Source organism: Acipenser ruthenus, chromosome 3 (assembly GCF_902713425.1).
Source record: "Acipenser ruthenus chromosome 3, fAciRut3.2 maternal haplotype, whole genome shotgun sequence".
Classification (NCBI taxonomy): domain Eukaryota; kingdom Metazoa; phylum Chordata; class Actinopteri; order Acipenseriformes; family Acipenseridae; genus Acipenser; species Acipenser ruthenus.
Genome location: NC_081191.1, coordinates 67,179,356 through 67,206,708, shown reverse-complemented (window position 1 = coordinate 67,206,708; position 27,353 = coordinate 67,179,356). Strand labels below are relative to the sequence as shown.

Sequence of the window (27,353 nt, the reverse complement as noted above, 5' to 3'; positions counted from 1 at the left end):
TTATGATAATAACCCCTTTCAACATTCCCTTTCAAGTATGAAATATTACCATTACGGAATCTGATACAATACCCAAGCCATCTGATACAATAACCAAGTAAAGGACTTGCAGCACCGGCAAATGTGCTAAAAAGATAAACAGCCTTTAGCATTCTGACAGAAGACCTATAAGGGTTCATGGCATATAGTCCATAGTACAGTGAGGAAGAACCCTCATGCAGTGTATATGCTGCAAGGTTACACCGAGTAACCTCAGCATTTAACACCCAAAGTTCAAAAAGGGTGTATGGCTAACTACCCCAGGACTTGAAGTGCAACAGAATACAAATGTGCTAAGAAGCAGAATGAGTGGCTGCTCTGAACACCGGAGATCTGCTGATCCAGGGTTCTATGACATTCAGTGGATGGTGGATGGAAGGCCTCCAATTCCACTGACTGGTTGATATGGAAAGCAGAAATGCTTTAAGGGAGAAAAGCCTCCGCAAAAAAACATACAGGCTTTCGCTGTTGAAAATGCTTGCATTTCACCTACCTGCTTAGCGGAGGTAATAGCAAGCAGGAAAGCTGTCTTTAATGACAAGAATTTCAGCTCTGCTGAATGTAGGGGCTCAAATGGCGGTTTAATAAGTGCATCCAGCACTTCATTAAGTCTCCAGCGAGGGACAAGGTCCTTTCTAAGGGTTCCTAACCTCCAAGCACCCTTCAAAAACTGTCCCACCTGGAAGTGTGCTCCTGGGGAGACTGAGTCAATTTTAACATGGCAAGCTGATAGTTGCTAGGTAGACCTTAAGCATGGAGGATTTCATCAAAAAGGTCCTGTAAAAATTGCAGTATATCTGCCATGGGAGAAGTCATGGGGTCCAGTTCATGTCAGGAATACACCCCATTTATAGACATACAGAGCACGTAGATGCTGCTCTAGCATTCTGAAGAGTCTGAATGACTTTGTCAGATAACCCGAGACGCCTCAAATGACTCCGCTCTGGGGCTAGACCCAAAGCTGCAGAGCTGTTGGATCTGGATGCCACACAGACCCCCACGCCTGGCTCAGCAGGTCGTGACGGGCCAGCAGCTCCCACGGCTCACCGAACAGGAGCTGTGCCAGTGACGAGAACTATGTTCTCCTGGGCCACTTTGGGGCTACTAAGAGCACCTGGACCTGATCTTGCCTGATCTTCTCCACACAGTGGAAGCAGTGGCAATAGTGGGAAAGCATAGAGCAGAGTTCTGGGCCATCTGTGGGCCAGCGGGTAACCACTCTCCACTAGAGAATACCAGTGGGGACAATAGGTGGACTCCTGGGTTGCAAAAGATCTATCTGTGAGCACCCAAACCTTTCCCATAAGTCGCCATTCCGCCCAGTTCCTCACCCCTGGCAGGTGAACTGCTTTTACTGAAAGCAAGTGGTCATGAGCCTATAGCAAAAGCTCCCAGGCAACACAGTTGAGACCGAGAGACCGGAGACCCCCATGGTGGTTGACATAAGCCACTACTGTGGTGTTGTCTGTACATATCAGCACATGTCTCCCTTGTATCTCTGGGAACAATTGCTGCAGGGCTAGATGAACTGCCCGCGGCTCCAAAACATTTATGTGAAAACCCTCCCATGGGGGTTCCCACACTCCATGTACTCCCAAGCCATTCCAGACAGTGCCCCAACCTAGGTTGGAAGCATCTGTAGTCATCACCTCTCTCCTCATGACACAGCCCAGAGCTGTGCCCAAGCACAGATGAGCTGGTTGTTTCCACCACGAATGACAAGACACTGTGAGTAAGGGGTGGCATTCTTAGACAGGGAGCCGGACCCTGTGGTTGAACGAGGCATTGAGAGGGCACATGCATAAGAGAGATAAGTGTTGGTGACTCGGCACATATCAGCCAGTCATCGAGGTAATTGAACACTCTCATGCCTTTTAGTCTCAGAGGGGCCAATATAGCATCCACACACTTTGAAAAAGTTTGAGGAGCTAGAGAGAGGACAAAAAGCAGTACACGGAACTCATACGCAGTGCCTTGAAAGGCGAACCGCAAGTACTTCCTGTGGCCGGGTCTTATATGGATGTGAAAATAGGCGTCCTTGAGGTCCACTGTAGTGAACCAGTCGCCTGCCGTTACTGACTGCAACAGCTGCTGCATTGTCAGCATCTTGAACCTTCGTACTCTCGAATACAGATCTCTCTGAGGTTGAGGATCGGTCTGAGGCTGCCATCCCGTTTCAGCACCAGGAAGTACCTGGAGTAAAACCCTTCTCTCTCGCTGAGAGGGTGAACACTAATAATAATAATAATAATACTAATAATAATTCTTTATTTTTAATATAGCGCCTGTCATAATAAAAATTGCAGCAAAGCACTTTAGTTCCCCTGCAATTTTATTGCTGGAAGTCGGCTTGCCACTTCCCCGGAATCAGAAACTCGGCTTCTGAAGACTGAGCTATAAAACGTTGCGGAGCTGCGCTCCATTTACATTTTTCCTCTTCAACAGCCTACATCACCTGGCGACTGTAGTCTGCTTCTTAACTCTACAGCGTTGCTGTTTTGTTCTGAAAAAAGAGAGACGCGTGATTCCTCCACCGGGATCTGGCTCTGCCGCGCCCGCTGTTGAGTCGAGGCCGCTGGATTGACTCGGCCCTCCCACTTGGTGTGCGCGGACCGAAAAAAAAATTAAAGAAATAAAAAATAATAAACCATACTCCTTCAGCTTCTGCTGTGTGTGTGTGTGTGTGTGTGTGAGTGTGTGTGTTTTCTTTCACTGCTTCCTCCACTGGGCCTGGTTCTACTAGCTCCACTGTTGAGTAGACTCCAGGGATACATTGACCCACCCACCTCAGTGCATTGGGTCTTGATTAAAAAAAGAAAAAAAAAAGTCTCTCTTTCTTTTCTACTTCTTACTGTCTGTAGGCAGTGCTCCACACCGCTGCAAGATATGCGCTGCCCCGGTTGTGTGACTGCATGCAGTCCACATTAGACACCCAGCTCAGTACCCTCTGTGCTTGCGCCCTCGGTGCTTGGTGCCCTCTGTGATTGGTGCCCTCGGTGCCTTGGCGCTTCGGCGTCCTTAGTGCCCCAGAGCCTCGGTGCCTCAATGCTTCTGCACCCTCGGAGCTTAGATGCTCCCTGCATCTGTGCCCTCAGTGCCTTAGAGCCTTGGTGTCTTGGTGCTTCGGCACCCTCGGTGCTCCAGATCCTCAGTGTCCCGGTTCTTCGGCGCCCTCAGTGCTTAATCGTTCCCTGCATCGGTGCAATCGGTGCCTCAGAGCCTCTGTGCTTTGGCGCCATCGGTGCCCCAGAGCCTTGGTGCCTCGGTGCTTCAGCGCCGTCGGTGCTCAAACACTCCCTGCATCGGTGCCCTCGTTGCCTCAGTGCCTCAGAGCCTTGGTGTCTCAGCGCCGTCAGTGCTCAAACGCTCCCTGCATCGGTGCTCTCGTTGCCTCAGTGCCTGAGAGCCTTGGTGCCTCGGTGCTTCAGTGCCGTCGGTGCTCAAACACTCCCTGCATCGGTGCCCTCGTTGCCTCAGAGCCACGGTGCCTCGGTGCCTCGGTGCTTCTGCGCCCTCGGTGCCCCAGAGCCTCGGTGCCTCATGCCCATAAATTAACTGATCAATTTTTAATCGAGTGACAGCCCTAATTAATATATATATATATATATATATATATATATATATATATATATATATGAAAAGTTGCTAGCAAGAACATTATATCAACTCCCGAAGAGCCGTGCAGCAAGGGAGAGAGTGTGAACTTAGCCACAAGGTGCTGAATCCTGGGGAAGGGGCAGGGAGAGCTGCCAGCTAAGCACAAAGCACACAGCTGCAGAGGGGACTTAGGACATGCAGAACCTAAGATAGGAAGAATTATCGCTAAAAAAGCGAAATTATTTCAAAAGGGAGAAAAAAATGAATTAATCAACGTATCTCCTTTTTATCAGAGCTCACTCCTTCCTCATGCTGGTTGAAAGAGAAAATGGCGCTGAGCCTTATGCATGACTCATATTTATCTCCTGGGGGAGGAGACGACGTCTGACGCCTACAGGGCTCTTAAAGGAGCAGCTTTGATGTAAGTGCTCAGGTAATTCGGGCTATAAGAGATTATATACCGTAAGGTAATGGTTACATTTCGTACTTGAAAGGATAATCTTGGTTTCCAATAGATAAAATAAGGTACACAGATATACAACAACTAATTTTAACATTTTTCAAAAAACAATGCCAGTTTATGATATCTAAGGGAACTACTGGAGAAAACTAATATTTACAGAATTTAGTTGGCTGATCTTGAAATACCAGCAAAGAGAACGTTCATGCACTATAATCTTTTTGTTTTTGTTTTAGTGGTTGATTCAGTCAACCTTTACCCCACTTGGATAAGCCAAAGCTGGATTTTCTAAGAGCCTTTTGCAGCCCTGGGAACATCACCGTTGATTGCATCAACCAGCTATCCTTGGTTATCTTGGGATTACCACTAAAAATATGTGGTTAATGCAATACAGATGGATTCCCTGGCACTGTAAAATGCTTTAAGAAAATCCAGCTGTGGTGTATTCCAGCGGTGTATAGGGTGAAAGAAAACCCTAAGCTAAAAAGCATGATAGATTTTTAAAGACTAGCAACAAGTTGGCAGTGATGGGGGCCTAGACTACAAGAAATTAAACCTGGTCTTATACACTCTCTCTCTCTGTATCGTCTGCGTCACAGACGTGGTCTGTTAAATGTCTGTTTCAAAGTGAGTTATATACTTGTTCATTTTCCAAGTCCAAATTAACTCCTGATAAATTATGACAATTAACATGGATTTGCTTTTAAATTCCCACGCAAACAAAAGAAATAGTCGCAGGAAGCACTGCTCGTTAAGATATAACTTTATTTCGTAAATCAACACGATTTCGGACATTAGGATGATTATTTAATAATGAAATAGTAATAGCAACCGTTTGAAAATGCCAAAATCAATGCTACATACCGATTTCTTGATTAACACTGGAGTTATCATTTACAAACTTTTGAAAATTCTGCCCATAGTTTCATGTTTGTATCATTCTAAAACTAGAAATTTTCTACATAGAGCTAAAAATTAATATGTGAGGCTAAATCAATAATTTTAGAAGTGGTATGCCTTTCTACATCTTTCCCTGGACCTCTCGACAATCTATTCTGCAAGTGTACAGAACCTGTGCTATAGAGGTAGGTAGAGATGCAAGTAGGACTACTCAAAGCAGAAAGAACAATTGGATTCCTACATTAGCGGTCCACACCAGTGTTTCTATTGAAGTGCCCAGGGCAGCTGTAAATCCCATATCGGGCTGGTTGCACAAAGGGATCCGATGTGAGGTGTGGGTTTTATTAAAAGGATTAGCACTGATTAGCACTGATCCTGAGCTCAGTTTTGGGTCAAGATCTGATCCTGTTTCGATCTTGCGTCAGAGCAGGATCAGAGTCTCATCAGAGCTTGAGTTAATGTTTTTTTGTAAATGGAGGAACTTCAACTACAAAGGATTATTCGTAGACTTTTTCGTGATCATCAAAAGCTTCTTCCAGTTTATTGCGTAAAAGCGTGCTGCACCCTTTCTTTTGCTTCAAATAAATAAAAAAAATGCACTGGGTTATATAAAATATAGTAAACTGGAACAGGATAAACCAGAACAGCCCTTTTTTTGTATGCACAAATAAGCAATATATCGTGATTCATTTGGTATAAATTGTCTAAAAAGTGCTTTTTATTGTTGTCTATTTATTTGAAGAAGGTAACATTGTTTTTGTATAACCTTTTGTATAATAAACAAGTTCAAAGGTAATTTTGTAATTTTAAGTTTACCATTTCAATTGATTATGAAAGGTTGTATACAGTTAGAAACCTCAGTGTGATGATATTAGTTAGAAATTGCACTCAACAATGCACTCCCACTTCCCAACCTGGTCAATAATCCACTGGCATGTTGGAAAGTTCACAGCGGCTCACTTAAGTACATGGCCAAACTTGTGTTGTGGGAACAAGTACCCCTTCAGAAAGCATATTTAGCACCATTGGAGACAGTGTCACTGCTCCCAGAGACTCTTCACAAGCCACAGTACACGTGTATTTGCCACTACAAAATGCTTCTCAAAGAAAATGGAAGGGAGGAAGTGCAATGAGAGTCTGCAGTAAAAACCCACTTGTGGATACAGAAGTAACCACATTATGGAATTTTGTTGGAAAGCATTGTGTGTTTTTTTTCTGTTGTATGTCCTTTACTTCCTGACCTTCACATCAGTCTGTGTGATGTGACTTTGTATGTTTTATTTTTTTGTTTTTTTAAGTTAATGCTTAAGGTCTAAGGAGTATTCAGTGTTTTACACATTGCGCTTGTTATAACCACTTTAAAATAGAGAGAAAAAAATCTAGTGGGTCCAGTGTTTGTGTAAAATACATAAGGTGGACAAGCCACATACCGGTCTACTGTTTGGACCAGACTTCCTTAAGGCACGTATCCCTAGTGGTAGACTACAGTATTTGAAGGACACGTCTTTTTTTGCAGCTTACGAAAGCTGGAAAAAATAATCAGATTTTTCTAATTCTGTACTGTAGCATGTAATAAGCAGGATATTGTGAATAATGCTGTTGTCAAATACAGTGAGGTGATCCTGGGAACTTTTGAGCTAGGTGTGCTTGCATCTCATTGCTGCTGACAAAGGGTTAATATACTATTAAATTGTAATCATTTTATAATAGTAAATTTGAAGTGATTTCAGTTTTTCATGAAGTTATTTAAATTTGTAGTAAACCAAAAAAAAATGACCAAGTATTGGTTTTAACTCTGCGTAAATGTGATTTAACCCCATTTGCAGTCTCTGTCACGTGCCATAAACCGATTGCAGCTGGTTCAAAATGCCGCTGCTAGGATTCTTACCAGATGTAAAAAACATGATCATATTACCCCGTGTCTTGCCCAGCTGCACTGGCTACCTGTAAAGTTCAGGATTACTTTCAAAATTCTCCTGCTTGCCTAGAAGGCTCGTCATCACGCAGGTCCAGAGTATCTCTCCAACCTGCTGACCCGCTATGTCCCTGCACGCAAGCTGAGGTCCTCTGACTGGCTTGCTTGTTATACCCAAGCAAAAGTGCACCACGCTCGGAGAGCGCTCTTTGAGTTTCATGGCCCTGACTCTCTGGAACTCTCTCCCAGCTTTAGTGCGTGTAGCTCCCACAGTCGCTCGCTTCCAATCAACTCTCAAGACCCACTTGTTCTCTCTTGCTTTCAATGCTCTTTAAGTCTGATATCTGTTATTAGCCGTTGTCTAAATTGCTATTTCAGGTTTTTCACTCCATCTTATTCCTATGATTCTGTATGACACGCACATCCACATTTAGAATTCACATCCTAGCCTTGTATTTAATGTATTATGACTGCTTTTGCATTGTTTTTTTACTGTTTATTTAATGTACTATGCCCTGTATTTCACTGTATTTAATGTATTATGCATTGTTCCTCACTATCTTGTAAAGCGCTTTGTGATGGTGGTCCACTATGAAAGGCGCTGTATAAAATAAAGATTGATGGACTATGACTATACTGCTTGATCAGCTATGTTCAATGCCCCTAGTGCAGAGGTGTACAATCACAGTTCTGGAGGGCCATTGCACTCCAGGTTTAATAGTTAAAATGATATCATTAACTACTTCAGGGTCAATCTGAGTCTGTGAGTTAAGTAAAATATGTATTTGTTGTAAGATCACAAAATATACAGAAGTGTAAAAAAACCCACTTATATTTAACCTTTGAGGCATTTTTTCAACAATATATATTTTTATTGTTTATAAATTGTTACATTAGGTACTCTAGGGTAAACTAATTTAACATTCAATTATTGAACATATATTTATTATACTCAACATAACCAACTTTACCACAAGGTAAAATAGTAAACAACTCCAATAAAATTAAACAGTTTGCATGGAGCAAGGTAACCAGTGGTGTACCACAGGGATCATTACTAGGTCCTCTGCTATTCCTAATCTACATTAATGACTTAGATTCTGGTATAGTAAGCAAACGTGTTACATTTGCAGATGACATAAAAATAGGAGCAGTGGCAAACATCGTTGCAGCAAAGGTCATTCAAAATGATCTAGGCAGCATTCAGAACTGGGCAGACACATGGCAAATGACATGCATGCAATAAAAATGGGAGATACTGAAATTGAAGAAGGAATCTATGAAAAAGCCCTAGGAGTTTATGTTGACTCGGAAATGTCTTCATCTAGACAATGTGGGGAAGCTATAAAAAAGACCAACAAAATGCTCCGATATATACAGTGAAAAGTGTTGAATTTAAATCAAGGGAAGTAATGTTAAAACTTTCCAATGCATTAGCAAGACCTCATCTAGAATATTGTGTTCAGTTCTGGTCACCTCGCTACAAAAAGGATATTGCTGCTGTAGAAAGAGTGCAAAGAATAGCGACCAGAATTATTCTGGGTTTAAAAGGCATGTCATAGCAGACAGACTAAAATAATTCAATCTATTCAGTATTGAACAAAGAAGACTATGCAGCGTTCTGATTCAAGCATTCAAAATTCTAAAAGGTATTGACAATGTCAACCCAAGGGACTTTTCGACCTGAAAAAAGAAACAAGGACGAGGGTCACAAATGGAGATTAGATATAGGGGCATTCAGAACAGAAAATAGGAGGCACTTTTTTTTTTTTTTTTTTTTTTTTTTTTTTACACAGAGAATCGTGGGAGTCTGGAACCAACTCCCCAGTAATGTTGTTGAAGCTGACACCCTGGGATCCTTCAAGAAGCTGCTTGATGAGATTCTGGGATCAATAAGCTACCAACAACCAAACGAGCAAGATGGACCAAATGGCCTCCTCTCGTTTCTAAACTTAAAAAAAAAAAAAAAAAAGTCATGTGATTTCATAAAAACGCCAGGTGTTCAGTGTTTGGTATTTGTGTTGAGTTAATTGCCCAAATCGAGTACGGCGAAGACTAAGAGATCGCCTTCTCACCAACTCAAATCAGTAAAAGGATGACATCATGAGTTCCTGTAAGAGGAACAGTGAGAAGAATTAAATAATTGCAATTACTGTACATAGATGGACAACCAAACCCTCCCTAGAAGGCATGAACAGATATAGGATTCAAAGCTATCAGTGACATGTAGTTTTCAGCGCATATGTTCAAGGTTTAATAACTTGAAATGGTTTAAGACAACTGTACTATAGCTGCCATATGTAAAATATTGAAGTGTACACATGTCTAAATATTGCCTCCTTTAAGGGTACATGGGGATGCAGCAGCAGCCTGTGGCACTTCATCTAGATGGTTCCTAATATAACACAGGAGTACAATAGCAGTCAATTCCAAACATTTCTAATTTTACTATTAATGTTTTGGTATTTGTGACAGTTGTATTGGCATAAGGGTATCTGGAATTACATGCAATAGTTATTCACAGTGGTGCCACCAGTATAAACTTCAAGAGAAGCTATACAAGTCACATTTGCATAAATGTGTTTGTAATTAAGAGTAACAAGCTCAATCCTTAAATTTCCTGAAGCCTGAGGTTCATCACATATCATTGCCCACCTGATGTGATCTTTTGCTTCTCCTCCAGTGTCACCAAAAAGGTAATGGTGTAGACCGATCAGTGAGTTTCATTTCAATGTGCAGCTCCATTATTTGTTGTTGGTATGGGAAACTTACTAGCAACATAACCTATTCATACTCTAGTTGCATAATTAATGACTCGTTCTATTTGTTTGATGTATATAATAAAACGTAATTAGATTTAATTTAATTTATCACAGTGTATCACACGTGGGGATTGCATTCATTTGCAGTCCATTATGACTTCATTTTAATTTTTAAACATTCTAAAGTTAGTTTCTGGATTATCAGACTATACAGAGTCAGTCTGATGTAATTGTTGAACATTAACTTTATTGTAACTTACATTATGTTTAATTACTATTTTATATTGATGAAATCATTTATTTATGTGGGTAACACTTTAAAATAAGTGTCTGTAATTCATGATGAATTATGTATAACTAATTTATCAGCATGATAAAATAGGAATTCATGATAAATACACTCTAATTCTAATAATTTAATTCCGTGTCTGCAATTCATCATGAAGTACATATCAACAGACACTGATTTTAAAGTGTTATAATTTATTTAATATAGCGCTGACAAGGCTGTTCACCCTTCTTTGTATAAAATTAACATGTCGTTCCCCTCCACCAACAAGCGGGCAGCAGTAGTTTTAGTAGCCATTTGAATTACGATTGGCAGGTCACTCATGATCTCTGCATCGTCTCTGGTTCCCAGCCGCAGCCAGCCTCCCGCAGCAACTTTTCAGAGCTGCGCTGGGCTGTGCAGGGGTGCGGAAATCTGGGCTACAAGAACACGACTGCGTGTTGTTATAAAGAAGGATAGGACAGTCAATCCCGTGATGCAGTTCGGTTCTCAATTACAGGCGTCATTTGTGGAGCCCACTCAGTACTGAATACATTGTGGCGATGCTGTGCTGCAGCACAAGGAGATACCGGTATTTTTTAATAACAATACAAAATATTGTTAATATAAAACGACTGACTGTTATTTATGGGAATTAATGGTTGATTATGTCAAGAAACATTTTGCCAGGGCAAGCGCGAATAAGTTAAAAACATTGCGAGTGCACTGTTAAAGTGCTCTAGGGGCTCCAGAAATGGCTCCGCTGTTTACTAACTCCGCCCACTTGTGACATCATTTTCCTATCCTTCTTTATATAGTCCTAGGTTGTGAACGCACGCAGAAGCAAATGCTAACAAGAAAGGCGTTGTTAAAAGTCGAGAGAGGCATAACAGAAGTGTAACTTGATGTTTAAACCTGCTACTGCCATCTAGGTAATGGAGGGTAATTACGGAAACAATCGGTTGCATGTATTCACTTTGCATTTAATAAAATGATAAAGCTGTATGTTATAACTTGATGTTTATTCTACCGTATTGATGGAATATTATTCTTGAAATTCCTTGTTACAATAATTCATATTTCTGTGATCGAAAATGACCATTTATACAGGAATGTTAATATTTAATTTACATAAACATTTATTTATTATATATAATTTTTTTTTTTTTTTTTTTTACTCATAAATTTTTTTTTAAAAAAAATGACCTGTGAGTATTCGCAACAGTGCTGGGAAATTAAGGACACACCCTGTGTAAAGACATTCCTGTCAGGGCCCTTTATTTATTGTTTAATAAATTATACTGACAAGTGGTGAAAATATTTAAGTGTGTTTTATTTTTGCACAACATATAAGCAACACAACTGTGGAAAGGGTCTTGCGAGAGGAATATGTGAAAAACAAGTTAAGCGAGAGGGACGGGAGGGGTAAACTAGATGTATACTTAAACATCTACACTGATATTGAACGTCCACCAGGTAGCGATGTTTAGCACAAATACTTACTTTGCGCCTACCCAGCTAAAGCAATATGGCAGCGCGCAGTGAGGCACTCTGTGGATAAGTGAAGCACATATTGAATGTATTTTAAGAATTGTAGAGGGGGGAAAATAGTGCGAATTCATTTAGACTGTTAGTTATTTAATATATTTTTAAACAGATGTGGCTATGTCTGTAATTTGCAAAGACACGAGAGGATGGCTTTTGGATCAACTTTCTCACTTAAACAAGGCTTTCCAGCGCTGCGTTTCAGTCAAAAGTCCTGGACAGAGACAGCAAATGAAATGTGTTTTTAAACGAGAATATTTCAACATTTTTAAACCTCATATTATTTCAAAGTTGTGTAGCAATACTAATGTTACTGCACGTAGTTACTCAAATGCTGTACAGGAAGGAGAGGGGAATAATGATGGAAACTTTGAAACGATCAGAGAGGAACCATTTTCACTGAAAAAGGTAAATAAAACGGCGCAACAATTCAGTGATTATTTTAATTTTGAATTCTAGTTGTGACCATCCTTTGAAATGGCATTTTAGACCCTTAAAGAAAGATGAGGTTGGCTCCACCCCCGCTAACTCGTCATCAGCAATCAAAATGCGTGTTTCTGTCTGGTTACATTAGAATAACTAACGATTTATTGAAGAATGTGATAATATTAATTAATTAGACTTTCTTAAAACAGTTATTTTGTTCATAAAATGATTTCCAGTTGTCCTTCAAATCAAATGTATATGCCTTCCTGTTTTCTTATTCTGGGTGGCGTTCCAGTCTCCCCAATACATGTATTTTCTCATTTAAAGTTTAGGTTTACATAGAATAACACAAATCCTCACTAAAAGACCTTGCTAAGTTTCTATAGAGATTTGCCCACTCCCCACATGAAATGTGGGCACACTCAGAAAGGCTGCATTCCAGTGAGAGGGTCCATAGGTCAGGTGTACAATACACTTATGTGACAAAAGTGAACAAGACAGGCACAAAGCACTGAACCAATATAGTTAATACCCATTAAACTCTTTTCGTTTAGTCTATTTTAGAAACTGTACAATAATCCTTTGATGGATGTTTCAAATCGCCTACGGAAAAGATTTATGTTCACTGTGATAGTGTCCTATGCAGACCCGGGGTATTTACTTACATACTGTCATGTTTTTCAATTTTGAATACAGCACAGGCTATCTAAAACTATTACTGTTTTATCTGATCTGGTAATAAAGTATTTAACGATTATGAGTGTAAGTCAGTTGTTTAACATATGGCCTATCCTTTCAAAACAGACAACATTTAACCTTGTTTAATTTGTGATCCAGAAACGGAAGCGAAAATTGAAGGAACTTAACAAAGGGGAAGTAGATGCCTATGAATATCATGCAAAGGTGAGAATTGTTTGGCAAATGATCACTTTCTAAGTAAGTTAGCATTATGGGGTTCTAGAGTATCAGAATCTGGGGATATGAAGACATCTGTCTGTATGTTGAATAGGTGGATCCAGCGGATATAATGGTGACACGTTTTTGTTACAGTATGTTACTGATTGCTCTAATTTAGAATGTACAGCCATGACTGGTGATGGATGGCACTGACATGCTTGTTAAATGTCTAAAGCTATATGCTTCTAATTCATAATTCTTTCCTGGACAGAGGCATTCATATGAGAAACATAACTGTGTTCACCCTCGATATTTTCAAGCTGCTCTGAATTCCAATTTCACATTTACAGTATCCTTTGTTTTCTTCTTTTTCTGTTGAAAATTTCCTGGGAAAGTATTGGTGGTTAAAAAAAAAAAGTTAATCTGTTGCATTTTCAAATGTAATTTAAACAGTAGTTTTGCACATATTGATTTATGCTGAGGTAAATGGGTTCCTTTACTGGTAGTTTGTGTTTTTGAAAAAAAAAAAAAAAATAGAAAAAAAGATTTTGACTTGCAGTTGAAACATTTATCAATTTGTTTTTCCTTTTAGTATTTTTTTTATAGTTATGGATGTATGTGAAAGAATGATGAGGTTTTATTATAATCTTTTTTGCTTTCTATAGGTAAGTAAAATTGTACTAGAGGGCACCAAACTTTTGGTCGAAAAAGGCTTTGCACATGGTATTCTAGATCCATCAGAAACAGGAAGGGAAAGTGAAAGGCTTGCTTCGGGAGTTGATGACAACCGTCTGGCAGATCTTTGTGAAATGGCAAAGCAGCTCCCATTAGTGGGTGACAATGAGGATAAAACTGTGCAGATAATAAGCGAGGATGACATGACCTCCACAGAAGATCTGGATCTGTTTTCATATGTAACAGAAAACATTTCAGACTGTGCAAGACTGGTAACCTTAATGGGACAGGAATATCTCATTCCCCCACGCAGCAGCTTCCTTCTGGCTGATATATCTTGTATCCAGCCACTTGTAAAATGTAAGTACACAGTTGGTGCTATTTAAATCAATACTATTGCTTTTTTTAATGGTGGGACAATGTATTATCTCACATCAATATGAGAGATTCCTCTGGATGTATAATACAGTACATATATACAGCACATGGTGTGTTGTGTTAACATGGAGGACTCTGAACAACATTATAATTTAATTCTGTTTGCGCAGGCCTATAACACCACCGTATACTGGAGCATTATCACCATACAACACTATTATGTATGACAGTTTTCCTGCTGTGCTATTGCATGCACATATTAGTCACTACGGTAACAATTACAGTTTCTGTAATTGTTAAGAACAGTTATAAATAAAATAACTACAGTTTGAAGGTAAAACTGAACTATATTGTAGGTGTTTTTTCTTTTTGTAAATAAGTTTTTTATGTATAAGAGGCTACAGTAAAGACAATTGTGTTTTTTTGTTGTTGTTTTTTTTACCTGGTTGGAATTACTGACATTTTTTTGAAAGAATCAAAAGTGCCTACAGTCTGTGTGATTCAGTCTGTTGTTGATATAGCTTGATGATTCAGCTTAAAAGAAATGAGAACTACATCTATTATGAGGTGTCATTACTTTAAGCATAAGATCAAAAATGATAATTCAAATATGGATATTCTTTGGGTTTCATTCATTTTACTGTGATTTTGTGTAGATGTTTTCATTTTAATAACTCACAATTGCTGAGGTTGCCACAGTTGTAGATGGGCAGACATTATAGCCCTAGTGATCATTTCTAAAGCCTTTCAGCATTGGCTAATAAAAGGACACTATTTTGTCAGCCTGGTAAATAATCTTAGCAGAAACAGGAATGGCAGAGAACTTAGATAATAGGATATTATTCAGGCAATATATTAAATATCAAGAACATGTAAATGATATAAAGTGCTCTTTAACTTGGCTCCTTTCAGGATTGCTTGGAAGTATTATTATTATTATTATTATTATTATTATTATTATTATTATTATTATTATTATTATTATTAACCAGTAATTAAAACATATTTCCGGTACATTATTGCTGACACCCCTGGTTGTTTATTCCCAGAGATATCTTGTGGTATCAATGTTGCTTAGCAACTAGTTGTGCCACTGAAATCTGTAACTTTGTATTTTTTTATTATTATTATTATTTTTACAGATAATAAAACATATGATGTCATTGTTTTAGACCCCCCTTGGGAAAACAAGTCAGTCAAAAGGAGTAACAGGTGAGGTTTAAAAAAATATACATTCCTACCACCTTTAGTGAGCAATTTTTTAAATTTTTTTTATCATGCATAGTGATCACAATGAAACCGCTTTGGCCAGTGGACCAACCAATGTAGAGTGTTGGGTAAAGCGTATTCAATGCTATCTTTACACAGTTTTGTTAATGCAGCCAACTTACAAAATAGATTTGGGACAATTTATCATTCGATATCAGCATTGAACAGGCAGTCTTCCACTCATAAATAACAATTTTCTAGAGGGAGCTGTGCAGTGTTGGCAATGGACAGTAACTCTAGAGCAGCATTAGGTGGTTAAATATGTAAAAATGCTTAAGCAAGCAGAATGTTGTCAGGGGCCCCCCAACAACATCTTTCCTTGCTAGTGTTTTCACAATTAGTTTCCTCTCAGATAGAAAGTAAAGGTTTGATGAAATTATTAAATTATATTTCAAAATACCTGTAATAAATGTACAGGGTGTAAAGAGTAATGAAGTGTTTTCCACATTTTGCATTAGTAATTATTATTTTTTTTTTCAGGTACAACTCCCTTCCCTCTTGTCAAATCAAGCAAATTCCTATTCCAAGTCTGGCAGCTCCAGATTGCCTTGTGGTCACATGGGTAACCAACAGGCAGAAGCACTTGCAGTTTGTAAAGGAAGAGCTGTACCCTTATTGGTCTATTGAAGTGCTTGCCGAGTGGCAATGGGTGAAGGTAAGAATACAAATCAAACAAATTGTTGGACTAAACATAAATTGAAACTGATAAAATGTTGTCATTTTGATGAGAGGTCACACAAGATATTAACAAAGACATCTGGTCAAATCGCTTGTCTACATTTATTTGATACCACTGTGTAACTTTATTAATTCTGTAACTTATAATCAGGATCATAACACGCTATTAAAAGCTGTCTAGAAATGGAATACCCTTGACAAGCTTAACAGTAAAACAGTTTTCAGTCATAATTTGCATTAGCTGGGTTTTCTAAATACAGACTTCGGTAGCGCATTTTACTCTGTGTAAGCTCATTTAATGAACCCTCGGGTACATTACACAGTCTAGGCTGGACAATACAAATTAAGTCGTGGCAGCAGTGTGGAGTAGTGGTTAGGGCTCTGGACTCTTGACCGGAGGGTCGTGGGTTCGATCCCAGGTGGGGGACACTGCTGCTGTACCCTTGAGCAAGGTACTTTTACCTAGATTACTCCAGTAAAAACCCAGCTGTATAAATGGGTAATTGTATGTAAAAATAATGTGATATCTTGTAAAACAATTGTAAGTCACCCTGGATAAGGGAGTCTGCTAAGAAATAAATAATAATAATAAGTCCAAGACTCAAATGTGTTATATGTAGACGAGCATGTTCATGGACTTGAAATAACAGGCTTTATATTTGGTGATATTTCTTTTTTGGGTGCGGGTGTGTATGCCTTGCAGTCATTGACAATTGAACTTGCTAAAACAAAGTAGGGTTATTGAACTCAGTAGCTTTGCCAAATGTGTCAAGTTAATGAAGTAAGCATTACCTTCCAATTGATGTTTTCACATGGATGTGTTTTAATCCACCAGCTGAATTTTTTTCCCCCTCCCATCTTTAAAAGATCACAAAATCAGGAGAATTTGTATTCCCACTGGAATCTCCACACAAGAAACCATATGAAATCTTGGTGTTGGGAAGATACAAGAAAATTAAAGACAAATCACCCAGGTAAAGTCTAGGTTCTCATGAAGCATGCTGTAATCATTTAATTAGCTTTATATTGCTTATTTATGTGTTTGTTTTTGTTTTGCTTTGTTTTATAGCACACCAGAGGTCAAAACAAACACTTTTCCAGATTGCAAGTTAATTATCAGTGTACCCTCCACTCTTCATTCACAAAAACCTTCCCTGGCAGGTATTTGTATATTTAAAAAAAAAAAAAAAAAATTATATATATATATATCTATCTATATATATCTATATATATATCAACTGTTGGAGTATTCACAATATCATCTCATTAACTGTTGGAGTTAGTTAATGAGACGAGATTGTGAATACAATCAATCAATCAATCTTCTTTATTTTATATATATATATATATATATATACAGTGCCTTGCGAAAGTATTCGGCCCCCTTGAACTTTGCGACCTTTTGCCACATTTCAGGCTTCAAACATAAAGATATGAAACTGTAATTTTTTGTGAAGAATCAACAACAAGTGGGACACAATCATGAAGTGGAACGAAATTTATTGGATATTTCAAACTTTTTTAACAAATAAAAAACTGAAAAATTGGGCGTGCAAAATTATTCAGCCCCCTTAAGTTAATACTTTGTAGCGCCACCTTTTGCTGCGATTACAGCTGTAAGTCGCTTGGGGTATGTCTCTATCAGTTTTGCACATCGAGAGACTGAAATTTTTGCCCATTCCTCCTTGCAAAACAGCTCGAGCTCAGTGAGGTTGGATGGAGAGCATTTGTGAACAGCAGTTTTCAGTTCTTTCCACAGATTCTCGATTGGATTCAGGTCTGGACTTTGACTTGGCCATTCTAACACCTGGATATGTTTATTTGTGAACCATTCCATTGTAGATTTTGCTTTATGTTTTGCATCATTGTCTTGTTGGAAGACAAATCTCCGTCCCAGTCTCAGGTCTTTTGCAGACTCCATCAGGTTTTCTTCCAGAATGGTCCTGTATTTGGCTCCATCCATCTTCCCATCAATTTTAATCATCTTCCCTGTCTCTGCTGAAGAAAAGCAGGCCCAAACCATGATGCTGCCACCACCATGTTTGACAGTGGGGATGGTGTGTTCAGGGTGATGAGCTGTGTTGCTTTTACGCCAAACATAATGTTTTGCATTGTTGCCAAAAAGTTCGATTTTGGTTTCATCTGACCAGAGCACCTTCTTCCACATGTTTGGTGTGTCTCCCAGGTGGCTTGTGGCAAACTGTAAACAACACTTTTTATGGATATCTTTAAGAAATGGCTTTCTTCTTGCCACTCTTCCATAAAGGCCAGATTTGTGCAGTATACGACTGATTGTTGTCCTATGGACAGAATCTCCCACCTCAGCTGTAGATCTCTGCAGTTCATCCAGAGTGATCATGGGCCTCTTGGCTGCATCTCTGATCAGTCTTCTCCTTGTATGAGCTGAAAGTTTAGAGGGACAGCCAGGTCTTGGTAGATTTGCAGTGGTCTGATACTCCTTCCATTTCAATATTATCGCTTGCACAGTGCTCCTTGGGATGTTTAAAGCTTGGGAAATCTTTTTGTATCCAAATCCGGCTTTAAACTTCTCCACAACAGTATCTCGGACCTGCCTGGTGTGTTCCTTGTTCTTCATGATGCTCTCTGCGCTTTAAACAGACCTCTGAGACTATCACAGTGCAGGTGCATTTATACGGAGTCTTGATTACACACAGGTGGATTCTATTTATCATCATTAGTCATTTAGGTCAACATTGGATCATTCAGAGATCCTCACTGAACTTCTGGAGAGAGTTTGCTGCACTGAAAGTAAAGGGGCTGAATAATTTTGCACGCCCAATTTTTCAGTTTTTTATTTGTTAAAAAAGTTTGAAATATCCAATAAATTTCGTTCCACTTCATGATTGTGTCCCACTTGTTGTTAATTCTTCACAAAAAATTACAGTTTCATATCTTTATGTTTGAAGCCTGAAATGTGGCAAAAGGTCGCGAAGTTCAAGGGGGCCGAATACTTTCGCAAGGCACTGTATATATATATATATAAGTTGCATAAGTATTCACCCCCCTTGGACTTTTCCACATTTTGTAGTGTTACAACCTGGAATTAATGGATTTAATTGGGATTTTTACCATTTGATTTACACAACATACTTAACACTTTGAAGGTGCAAAATATTTTTTATTGTGACACAAAAGTTAATTAAACAAAAAAAAAGACATTTGTTGGTTGCATAAGTATTCACCCCCCTGAGTCAATACTTGGTAGAAGCACCTTTGGCAGCAATTACAGCTGTGAGTCTTTTTGGGTAAGTCTCTACCAGCTTTGCACATCTGGATCCTGCAATTTTTGCCCATTCTTCTTGGCAAAATTGCTCAAGGTCAGTCAAGTTGGATGGGGACCGTTGGTGAACAGCAATTTTCGTCTTGCCACAGATTCTCAATCGGATTGAGGTCTGGGCTTTGACTGGGCCATTCTAAGACATTCAGGTTCTTGTTTTTAAACCACTCCAGTGTAGCTTTGGCTGTGTGTTTAGGGTCATTGTCCTGCTGGAAGGTGAACCTCCAACCCAGTCCCAGGTCTCTTGCAGACTGAAACAGGTTTTCCTCTGGAATTTCCCTGTATTTGGCTCCATCCATCTTGCAATCAATCCTGACCAGTTTCCCAGTCCCTGCCGATGAAAAGCATCCCCATAACATGATGCTGCCACCACCATGCTTCACCGTGGGGATGGTGTTCTCAGGGTGATAAGCAGTGTTGGCTTTGCGCCACACATAGCGTTTTGCGCTAAGGCCAAAAAGTTCAATTTTGGTCTCATCAGACCAGAGAACCTTTTTCCACATGTTTTCTGTGTCTCCCACATGCCTTTTGGCAAAATCCAAACAGGATTTGATATGGGTTTTTTTTCAGCAATGGCTTTCTTCTTGCCACTCTTCCATAAAGCCCGGCTTTGTGGAGCGTCCGGGTTATAGTTGTCCCATGGACGGTTTCTCCCATCTCAGCTGTGGATCTCTCCAGCTCCTTCAGAGTTACCATTGGCCTCTTGGTTGCTTCTCTGACTAATGCCTTCCTTACCTGGTCACTGAGTTTTGGTGGACGGCCTTCTCTAGGCAGTGTCGCGGTTGTGCCATATTCTTTCCATTTTTTAATAATGGATTTAACGGTGCTCCGGGGGATGTTCAAAGTTTGAGATATTTTTTTATTACCCAACCCTGATTGGTGCTTCTCCAGACCTTTATCCCGGACTTGTTTTGATAGCTCCTTGGTCTTCATGATGCTGTTTGTTTAGATATGCTCTCTAACAAACTCTGGGGCCTTCCAGAAACAGGTGTATTTAATCTGAGATCATGTCACACTTTAATTGCACACAGGTGGACTCCATTCAACTAATTGTGTGACCTGAAGGTAATTGGTTGCACCAGAGCTTATTTAGGGGTGTCACAGCAAAGGGGGTGAATACTTATGCAATCAAGACTTTTCAGTTTTTTATTTGTAAATAATTTTGAAAAATATGTAGATTTTTTTCCCACTTCGACATTATGGACTATTTTGTGTAGATCAGTGACAAAAAAATCCTAATTCAATCCATTTTAATTCCAGGTTGTAACACTACAAAATGTGGAAAAGTCCAAGGGGGGTGAATACTTATATATAATGTGTATGTGTGTGTGTTTTGTATATAAAATGCATTTATCGAACAAAGAATTTTAGGAAAAATCTTTTGTAGCAAAAGTTTTGCTTTTGTGGATGAGGAAAAAAAGTTACAAGAAACAGATGTCTACAATTATTTATTTCAGCATTTTTTTTTTTTTTTGCAAAACTCCAAAAATGCTAATTCAAAAGTATTCATACTATTTGATGCTATGATAATATTGTCTATTATCAGAACCTAATTCTAGAAGTCTAGAAAATGCTGGATTGTAGGTGAACATTCTTAGAGATAGGTATAAAAGGGTTAGGCATAGGATGATTGCTGTCATTACCAATAAGTCAATATGGGGAAAAAGCAAAGAGCTATCTGAAGAACTTAGGCAGAAATGTATTTATTGTCATAAAGCTGGAGAAGGATACAGGAAGATTTCCAAACATTTGAGTATCCCAATTTCAACTATTGTTTCTATTATCAAGAAGTACAAGACTCATGGTACTGTCACAATGCTCCCTCGGTCTGGAAGAAAGAAGGTTCTTTCACCAAGAACTAGTAGAGGAATTGTGAGGAAGGTTAATAACAGTCCGAGATTGACTGCCAAAGATATTCAAAGTGAATTGGCTGCAAGTGGGACTGGGGTTTCCATTTCAACCATAGGTCAAGTATTGCATGGTGAAGGTCTCAATGGTCACAGGCCAAGGAAAAAGCCACTCTTAGGAAAACGTCACATGGACAATTGCTTAAAGTTTGCAAAACAGCATTTGAATGATGGGTGAGTTCTGGTCAAAGGTTTTGTGGAGTGATGAAATAAAACTCAAGCTATTTGGTCACGCTGATAGTTGTTAAGTTTGGAGCAAGTCTGGTGAGTCGTACAAAGAAAAGAACACCATACCTACTGTCAAGCACAGAGGTGGTAATATCCTTCTATGGGGCTGTTTTTCCTCTAATGGCACAGGAAATCTAGTTCCAATACATGGTAAAATGGATTCCATAGCATACCAAAAGATACTGGCCAATCATCTGAAACCCTCCGCTACAAAACTTGGTTTAAAGCACAACTGGACAGTTCAACACAACAACGATCCAAAGCACATAATTGTAGACATCTATTTCTTGTAACTTTTTTTCCTCATCCACAAAAGCAAAACTTTTGCTACGAAAGATTGTTCCTATAATTATTTGTTTTTGAGAATGTTCTAGAAATTAAACATTTCCATTAGGGTATGTAAACTTTTGACTACAACTGAAAAATGTGACATTTTTAACAAAAAACAAATATGCATGAAGTGTGTTCGATTAAGAAAAAAAGTTTTTGTGTTGCATCTGTGATCTGGATAAACATCATACAATTGTACAGAATCAGCAAAAAAAAATGACGGGTTTTCAATATATACTGTGTTTATATTAAAATTGTGATTCAGTGATTCAGACCCATTGCAGAAAGGAATTTACATTCATCTGGGTAGACATTCAACTCTAGTAATTTTAATGGTCAATAGTTGCATGCATGCTATCATTTCATTTGCAAACTCACTTGTGCAAATGGCACAGTAGCCTAGGCCAATTAATAATGCTAAGTTCCTTCCGTCTGAAATAATCCAGTTGCAAACCTGCATAGCAAACAGTGTAATGTGTCATGATGGTTTTATATGACATTTTACATGTTAACAGGCCGTATATATGTAATGTAATGCTTAAGTATTTCCGTTGAATTAACTGTGTTCTAACAAGTCAACAAGCAAGTTAGATTATATCCACCCAAAGTATTTATTTTAACACATGCTTTTTAGAGTGCACAGATTGTAATTTTAAATTATTGCCAGTAGAGAGCAGCCTTACATCATGAAACAAACTTGATTTTCGAGTTTCCATAGCTGCTGGTTTTTTAATAACCTGGGATTTTCCACTAATTTGTTTGCTTGTATGAAAATAATTTGTTTATTAAAATGTAGGCTGTTTAATGACAGATTTCATTTTATATTTCTGTTGTTGGCCTTAGTTACTGTGAATACATTCAAAGTCAGATTAGAGACACTTTAATCAGAACTCATCTTCAAAACTAATGAAACCCCCACAGATTTAGTTTTCTATGTAGTGCCACATTAAGAGCTTATGTCATTTGATATTTACTGTTTTCTCTTTACGAAGACAAAAAACTCAAACAGCCAGTCCTTTTAAATGTTGTTGAAATGTACTTTATAAACCACTATCTCCCCCTTTCCCCATCCTGAGTTGCTCACAAATCAATAGGTGCATAATTCTGTGGGGATTGTAGCAAAAGCAATTGTAAGCAGTGGAGTGTCTGTACAGGGGGGGAAAGCTCTGATGTCTATTCACAGATAGTCATGATCCTCTTACTTTACCACATACCCACATGGTCATCATAATGTCTTTGGTAAACCTGTCCACAGTTTTTGTTCTTTCTTTGTTGTATGTGTTTTTTTGTATGTGTTTGTTGGTTCTGATGTTAGTCTGTGCCTTTCTTTTAGCTTCTTTTATCCCAAACATGATGTATTCATTTTCTATATTCAACATTCTTATTTCACTGAAACTGAATTTATGGTGAACCAATTCCCCCTGCTGCACTGAAAGCTCATGTTTTGGCAGATATCACTTTTCATCACAATTTTTGCCCATAATGGTCTTTGTGGGTCACGCAGGCTGATCCATGTCAGCATTAACGCCATTACTCATCTCCCAGTGGACCTCTTATAGCCTAAATAAGACATGCTGAGGCCATCCACGATACAGAGTCAACATTGTACGTCGGACATTTTACACACGTCAGAGGTGATTTCCATTTACAGTGATGGCCATGAATACTATAGCAACCTTAGATAGAATCCAATAGCAAAATAACATTACATGTAACATTATATTTTCAGAATCATTTTTAAAATGTCTTGGCATTGGGGCAGTTTAGGATTTAATGTTTTCAAAGCCCAATTTGTGATACCATACCCAGATTTGAAACAGTTCAGTTGTATTAAAATGATATAATTGAAGTGATATAACTTAAATGCACAATGCACAAATATTCATGGCCTCCATTTCAAAGTAAAGTAATAATAAAAAATAAAAAAATATAGTTGAACACAGTGTTTCATATGCTTCTTGTAAAGTATTTTGGAGGAAAAAAAACATAGGTGGTATACAATAATTTATTACACTTAAAATGTTAATGTGGCAATAACAAGCTACAGTCATGAAATGTTAATAAGGTCACTACAAACTACACACCTTAAATGTTAATGAGTTGAGATCACACTATTCGTATGATCATGTCAGTGCTGGCAGTGACTACACAGTTCCTATACGGTGTTGTTCTGTGTAGTCTGTACATAGAATTTTAAATTAGGTAAAGGTCAAGACAGAAACATTGCAAGACAAATATATTCAGTAAGGAAAGAGACAACAACTAAGTATTTACAGATATGATTATATGGCAAAATGTCATCTTGTATATCTGTTGTTCATCTTGCATGTGTGTTATAGAAGGCACTTCTTGGTACAGCATTCTCTTTCTTTGAATTTCTTTGCATTTCACTGACTTATACATCTACTTCTTTAAAAAATCAAATTATTCTTTACAGACATTGCGCCTCCGGTTCCCCAAAACAAAATTACTTGTGACAAATTTGCAGTGATTCAGACACAGAAAATATTGCAAAAGAAATCTCTTGGAGGGTGATGGATCATTTCAAATTCTCCTTATGATTTTATTCTTCCAGTACAACCAGTTTCAGCATCTCTCTTTCAACAGTAGTTAAATGACAGTTATATTAAAAAAAAAACAAAAAAAAACAAGGCAATAAAATTACACTTTCCTGCCTATTTAGGTAAGGAGAGTAATGCTGTCTTTTCCCTTCCTTTTCAAATCTTAAGCAATGGGAACAACTGAGTGGTATGAGTTCTTGCATTAAGACACATTATTGAGCCTTTCTTCTCCTGAGTTTATACATGGTGAATATTGAGTGGACCAGGGGCATTATTAAGACATTGACCAGCTTGACGTATTTATAAAGTTAAGAGAGAGAGCTCAAGATCTGTGATTATGAAAATTATGAAAAGACAGGAAAGGTACCTGTGTGGGCGGCAAGGTTCTTATTCCCTGTCTTCAAATGAAATCGATCTGTCAGAGCCATTGAAGCCTGTGGATGAATTGTTCCAATTCTCAAGGGTACCCGTTCCTGATGATTTCTGACTATAAATAACAAACTGACAAAATCCTTGAAATTTAATTTTCTTTTCCTTTTTAATGAAACATTCCCTTTTATTTAAATCCATTAACAGCTGAGAGCTGATTGAAATTGTCCTTTTTTTGTATTTTGTTCTTTGTGCAGATGTATTGAAAGAATTTGTTGATCCTGAAGCAAAGTGTTTGGAGTTGTTTGCACGCAACCTTCAGCCTGGTTGGACAAGTTGGGGGAATGAAGTCCTCAAGTTCCAGCACCTGAGTTACTTTAATATTGAGGAGACATGGCAGGATCCCCTTGCATAATGCCATTTGAAGCACCGGATATATCCTGACATAAATTGATAGATTTTCAGACCTAAACCTTTTTTCTTTTTTTAATGACAACACATGCAGCAACCAATGGATTAAGTATATATGACTGTTTTCAATAAAACAAAGACTTTGTCAGGCATTAAGACATGGAACACATAATCCAGGAGGGCAGCATATACTGAACAGATTTAATTTAGAATGAGTTTATACCACTGGATCAACTTATTTTTTTTAACATTCCCCTTGATTAAAATGTCAGATTTTGGAATTAAAGTTGAAAAGGGTACAGTGTCTCTCTGAGTTATACATTTATTTTGAGGCAAAATGCAACAGTTACACACACAGGTGCAAACACCCAATCATTAGTAAAAGTTAACTGATGAATTGGCCTTAATGTAATGCAGCGTATATGTTTAAATACACTCTAATAGTTGTATTGAGTATATATTGGTTGACCTGAAACAATTAAAATAAACAATACCTACCCTTATTTCTCTTATATTTGATACTAAGTACATATCAGAAACATCTCAGTTCAGCTCCAGGTCTCTGGAGCCCCTCTGACAGCTGCGTCCTTTCTGTTTTTGATAACATGCTGTGTGTAACATCATATGGATCATTGGCTTTGTTAAGAGATACCTGAAAAAAATGGATGTTATATATATATATTTTTAGTATCTTTTTTATTTTATTTTTATATATCTATAGTACCTGGAATACAGCAGTCATTATTTTAGGGCAGCAGTGTGGAGTAGTGGTTAGGGCTCTGGACTCTTGACCGGAGGGTTGTGGGTTCAATCCCAGATGGGGGACACTGCTGCTGTACCCTTGAGCAAGGTACTTTACCTAGATTGCTCCAGTAAAAACCCAACTGTATAAATGGGTAATTGTATGTAAAAAATAATGTGATATCTTGTAACAATTGTAAGTCGCCCTGGATAAGTGCGTCTGCTAAGAAATAAATAATAATAATAATAATATGACAGAAACTGACAATTGACTTAATTTATATCTACTGTAACAGTTCAATACATGAAGTTTAGAAAACACAAAAAAACAAAAACGTAGTCCTAAGAAATCTAATAATACACGTAAACAACAATTGTTTTGGTATCTGACGAGCACTTTACTGATCTAATGAGAATTCCATGACTCTTTCAGGCAACCTGTCAGAAAGCTTTATGAGGACGAATTACATTTGCTTCAGAGCAATTTAAAATTAATGAATCCAGAGATGGGGGGCTGCTGGATAATTTAGCACTAAACATTTATAAGCCTTCCTTAGGATTCTTTGTTGGCAAGGTTTGTTGTGTGTCAATCTGTGAAGGGGTTTAATGTATCCTGGTCATGTTTGCCTAAAGAAGCAGAAATCTAAACAATATTGAATACTTTACAGATTCAATTAAAACCAGACATTTCCATTCTGATTGGACACCCCTCAAGAGTATTTGCTTATTTCCCAATACTCTAACTTAAGTTGGAATACTACCTCACCCTTTAATTGCACCGGATGTTTGTTGTTTCAGAATTCATTCATGCATACAAATTTGACAGATAAAACAAAGCAAAAGGAACAGGCGTCTGAAGAAATCTGGGAGAGGCACACATATATCTAAGCCAGCAGCAAAGAATGGCATACATGACTATTGTATAGTTCATTATAAAGGTGTTTAAAATGTTACGGTTATGGTATACATACATATTTTTCCTTGTTTGTTGTGTTGTGAATTAACAATTTCAAACTGTTATGTATCTATTGATTAAATGTAACCAAGGTGACACACTTTTATTATTTATCTTTAGAAAGCTAAAAACATTGCTGTTGACTTCAAAACTAGATAGGACAAGGTTTTGAAGGGAATTACAAAATGAAAGATGCTGATATAAATACACAACAGTGGTGCTTTTGTTTTCCTTTGTGTCCTTAAAAAAGCAAAACAATAAAAAAACATGTTTTCTATAGTATGACCAAATTACCTGCAATGCTAAATCCAGGTTTTAAAGGTGTTGTAGTGTTAGGTCAGAAGAAATGAGGAATGTTTTAAAGTATGGCACAATAAGGACTGGTGATCTCGAGTGGATGTTTTTTTTTCTCTCATTTTCCTTATAGGCTAGCAATTTGTAAAAGGAGAGACACTGCTTATAAAGGTTGCATCAATAATAGATTTTCAGAGCTTATTTTACATGGAGATGGAATCAGTTTCATATGTTGCTCCTTGAATATAATTTAGACTTTTTGTATTTGGGAGAAAAAGACTGTTGAGTTTGTCAGAAAACCTATAAAGCAACTCCCCTGGAGGCTGTTGACATGCGGAATGTACACAGCTTTTTTGAAGGTTTTATTAAATGATAATAACCTTTGGAAAAGAAGTGAAAAAAGCAGGCTCTGAAAATAAGTCAATCACACAGCTGTTCCTCACAATTTCC

At 38.1% G+C, this 27,353-nt stretch overlaps 1 protein-coding gene across 3 annotated transcripts; it reads left to right on the top strand.

Annotated features, from left to right (window-relative positions):
* Positions 1 to 11,422: 11,422 nt before the first annotated feature.
* On the top strand, positions 11,423 to 26,791 carry mettl4 (methyltransferase 4, N6-adenosine). Of its 3 annotated transcripts, none has more exons than XM_059015213.1 (8): positions 11,423 to 11,894; positions 12,750 to 12,815; positions 13,475 to 13,844; positions 15,035 to 15,074; positions 15,612 to 15,786; positions 16,677 to 16,783; positions 16,879 to 16,970; positions 24,760 to 26,791. In XM_059015213.1, exons 1-8 carry the CDS (start codon positions 11,607 to 11,609, stop codon positions 24,915 to 24,917), a joined length of 1,296 nt encoding a protein of 431 aa, XP_058871196.1. In that variant the 5' UTR covers positions 11,423 to 11,606; the 3' UTR covers positions 24,918 to 26,791. The 3 variants fall into 3 exon arrangements, with proteins under 3 accessions (XP_058871196.1, XP_033915042.1, XP_058871201.1); XM_034059151.3 differs by having other exon boundaries at positions 15,005 to 15,074; positions 24,760 to 26,789; XM_059015218.1 differs by lacking the exon at positions 16,879 to 16,970 and having other exon boundaries at positions 15,005 to 15,074; positions 24,760 to 24,924.
* Positions 26,792 to 27,353: the final 562 nt, after the last annotated feature.